General features: G+C 35.4%; 1 protein-coding gene across 8 annotated transcripts; it reads left to right on the top strand.

Moving 5' to 3' along the window:
- Positions 1 to 3,124, top strand: LOC124895070 (auxin response factor 1-like; the record flags this gene model as incomplete). 8 transcript variants are annotated; one of them, XM_047405531.1, is given in 8 exon segments in its annotated part: positions 1 to 102; positions 354 to 442; positions 528 to 584; positions 825 to 909; positions 1,352 to 1,442; positions 1,546 to 1,623; positions 2,339 to 2,414; positions 2,644 to 3,124. In XM_047405531.1, coding segments are annotated over 6 exon segments (393 nt in total). In that variant the 3' UTR covers positions 2,403 to 2,414; positions 2,644 to 3,124.
- Between the last annotated feature and the right edge of the window lie 615 nt (positions 3,125 to 3,739).

Raw genomic sequence — 3,739 nt, 5'->3', positions numbered from 1 at the left:
TGCATTGTACAAGGAACTCTGCATGCCTGTGTTGGTCCTCTTGTAACAGTTCCTCGTGAAGGGGAAAGAGTTTACTATTTCCCACAGGGTCATATGGAACAGGTATCTTTTGATTTACATTTTCTTCCATGATCTTTTATCTTTTCAGGTCTTATGTGCACTTTTTGTTTTCTCATGCAAACGTGAAAGATATATAAACCCTCAATCATATGTTGATGTTTCATATGTTATTTTTTGTTGCATTTTCTAGGATAGTTTTATCATAAAGACGTGTGATAAGTAACAGTGCTTCTCTCTCTCACTCACTCACGCATTATGATTCTATGTGATTGCTATTTTTTCCCAATTTGAAGCATCAACTCACCAGTGATTAGACCAACAACTTCCTTCATTCAATTTGCCAACCAAAATTTTAAGCAAAGTGATGACTGTTCAACTTCGAGTAAGTGCCATAATGTTTTTTTTAAAAAAAATTAATTCTCCCTTCCATGTTGAATTATGGTAATAAGTACCATTTTTAATTTTAGGCCGAGCTAGAGACAGATGAGGTTTATGAACAGATAACTCTGATTCATGAACAACATTTGAGCGCCACCTTTAAATCTTTGTGCTTTTATTTAATCACGACACTTCCAAACATACTTTTTTCCCTTAACATCCTGCATTTTCTTTTTGTATTCTGTTCTCCAAAGGCATGCAGATGAATGCTTGCCTCAACTGGTAAGCTTTCATTTCATAACTATGCCTCATCTTGGCTTCACCCTTCTGAACTCTTCTACCTCTATCCATTTATTCTTCTCATTAATTTCTTGCTATATATTCAGGATATGTCACAGCAACCATCATGGCAGGAATTGGTTGCTAGTGATCTACATGGTAATGAATGGCACTTTCACCACATTTTTCGAGGTTATATATCAATTATCTTTTTTCCAGTGGCTGTTATAACTAGGAAGTTCAAATTAAAGTTATTGTTGAGTTGAGTCCATCGAGTTTTTCATCGAGGGAGTGAGGGGGGAGAACAACAACTACTTTTAATCTAGTTGGATACATCTGTTAGTGTGTGATGTCTGAGTTGGAGACTTGGATCTTTTTGTGTTGGTCAGTCCTTAGTAGACGCCAGGCGAAAGATCCTTTATTTGCTTGGATATTTCCGTCAGAAAATTATCCTTTTAGCTTTATTGGGCTGCCTTTTTTTCCATGTTCCTTAATTCAGATTTAAGACCCGAATCATATGACTCTTGTTTTGTCATTTTAGAGTGCAAAACTATAGTTATGGCATACAGACTCTTTTATTCAATGCATATAATCTTTTGTTAGGTCTAATAATAAATGTTGACTCCACGTTCAGGTCAGCCTAGGCGCCACTTGCTCACAACTGAATGGAGTGTTTTTGTCAGTGCAAAGAAATTGGTTGCTGGCAATGCTTTCATCTTTCTCAGGCAAGTTTATGAGTAACATATCCATACATATTTTACTGAAAGTGTGTATAAAATTGCTCTTTAATAGCATCATTTCATATATCTCTGTTATTTCAAGTCACAGTATGCATCTGGGTGTTCTTGCAACTGTGTCCCATGCCATCTCGACTGGCACCTTCTTCTCGGTATTCTATAAGCCGAGGTAGTTCCTTTTCCATCTTGGGAATGTATCTTTATTTTTTTAATAGGATGAAGCTCTCTCTCTCTCTCTCTCTCTGTGTCAATATTTTTGTTTTAGGCTTATCATTGGGTTCCTGTTTTACCAAAGGTGATTTTATAGTCCAATTTTATTGAAATTGTCGACACCAAAAATACGTGTAGTAGCTACTTGTACAGTGAGCATTGAGTTCTGTCCCATGTTTTTTAGTTCTTGTGTATAAGCATTGTGGTATAAGAAATTTGATTTTTATTTTGCACATTGGTATAATATTAGCTAGCATTAATAGTGATTGATTTAAGTTTTTAACAAACTTGAGTAGCGTCATCCAGTTTTTGTTTCTGTATGATGTTTTGATACTTGGTTCTTATTGTCTTGGGATTCATTTCAATATTTTCTTGCTTCTGAATCTAGATTCTTTCACTTGCCCATGTTGAGTTAACTCTACTAAAACTGCCGATTTCCAAGACTAGTCAGTTAGAAATCATTGTAAGTGTGCACAAATATCTTGAAGCACGAAATCACAAGCTTTCTGTTGGGTTAAGGTTTAAAATGAGATTTGTGGGCGAGGAAGTTCCAGAAAAAAGGTAAAGCTCGAGAATATAGTAACTTTCAGGTCTTACTGTAGTACATTCAGCTCAAATTACTTAAAGGACTAAGGGGCTGAAACTCAATTAACCCTTGGCTACTTCTTTTATAGGTTTAGTGGAACAATTGTCGATGTTGGTGATAGTACATCATCAAGATGGCCTGATTCGGAATAGATATCCTTAAAGGTACTTTTCCTTCCCTCTCTTCCTCTCCCTTTCTCTCTCGTGATGTTGTCGTGTTTTGTAATTTCTATTTAGATTTTACTACAATGTGTTTTACTAGGGATTATTGAATTTTGCAAATGGAGTTGTCATCTGTTGGTATATCCATGTTTTTACCTTCCTTTCTATTTTGCCACATGATCCTGTAGACAATAGCTAACAAAAACCCACTTTGTGTATTTGATTTGTTCAGGTTCACTGGGATGAACCATCGTCAATTTTGCGTCCAGATAGGATTTCACCATGGGAAATGGAACCACTTGTCACAGCAACTCCTACAAACACCCAGCCTCCTCAAAGAAATAAGTGTGCTCGACCGCCAGTTTTGTTGTCGCCAGTGCAAGATTGTGTTGTAGTTGATATATTGTTTTTACAGCTGGTGGAGTAACAATTTAACATGTTCTTGTAATATAGTCTGCAGATATAGATGAGAAAGTTATCCGAAATGAAAAGCCTGAAGTTCTTGTTATGGCTCTTGTAGAGGCAAAGGTTTGTTTTTCTAAGAACTTCTGCAAGTTTAGACATCTTTGAACATATTCTTGAATCATTTTCTGCTTTAGAATTGTTATGGGTTAAGGAATATTATAGATGACACCATTTTGATTTTCTCTTGTATGTGGCGTTCATTTTGTATTTATGAATGGTATGCAATGTGATGCTTTGCGTTTAGAAAATGGTGTAGTGATTTCAATCATTACCTTAATTTTGTTGTTGGTGTTATTTGTATGAGTGTTGTATTACATATCTTGTTGTGATAGTGTATTAGATTTCTTAGGAAAATCAATTAGCTAGCATTTGGACATAGATTTGGTTGAAATTCAAATCAATGCTTTGCTTTTCAATTTTTTCCTCGAGAAAAGGAAAAAATTTATCGATGTACAAACGGGGGCTTAGGGTGTTCTATTCCTCATCTAGTTGAGTTCTTCAGTTCGCCTTATAGTATAATTGAAGCCTTGTTTTGAAATGCTTATTTTTAATTCTATATAACTGCATTGCGTGTCAGGATGATGCTATCGTATCAAAAAATTCAAAAAAACTGAAAACCTAGGGAAGGATGTCAATCCAACAATTTTGGTTGCAGCTGACACAATATGTCTTGCCTCTTTTGCCTTCTCAATTTCCCCACCAGAAGTTATTTTTCTAGCTTCTATTTGATGAAATAAAATCTATAATAATGCTATTTCTGCCAGTGTTTTTGTATGATGATAAAGTTATGTGCCTTTGTTGTTCTTGTATTGTTTATCTTGCTTTTAATGCTCTGTACTGGGCCTTTTCTGAGTTTGCTTTTC

This window comes from Capsicum annuum, unplaced genomic scaffold (genome assembly GCF_002878395.1).
Source record: "Capsicum annuum cultivar UCD-10X-F1 unplaced genomic scaffold, UCD10Xv1.1 ctg79530, whole genome shotgun sequence".
Lineage (NCBI taxonomy): Eukaryota > Viridiplantae > Streptophyta > Magnoliopsida > Solanales > Solanaceae > Capsicum > Capsicum annuum.
The sequence above is the reverse complement of the archived record's forward strand: the minus strand, read 5'-3'. Positions and strand labels throughout refer to the sequence as shown.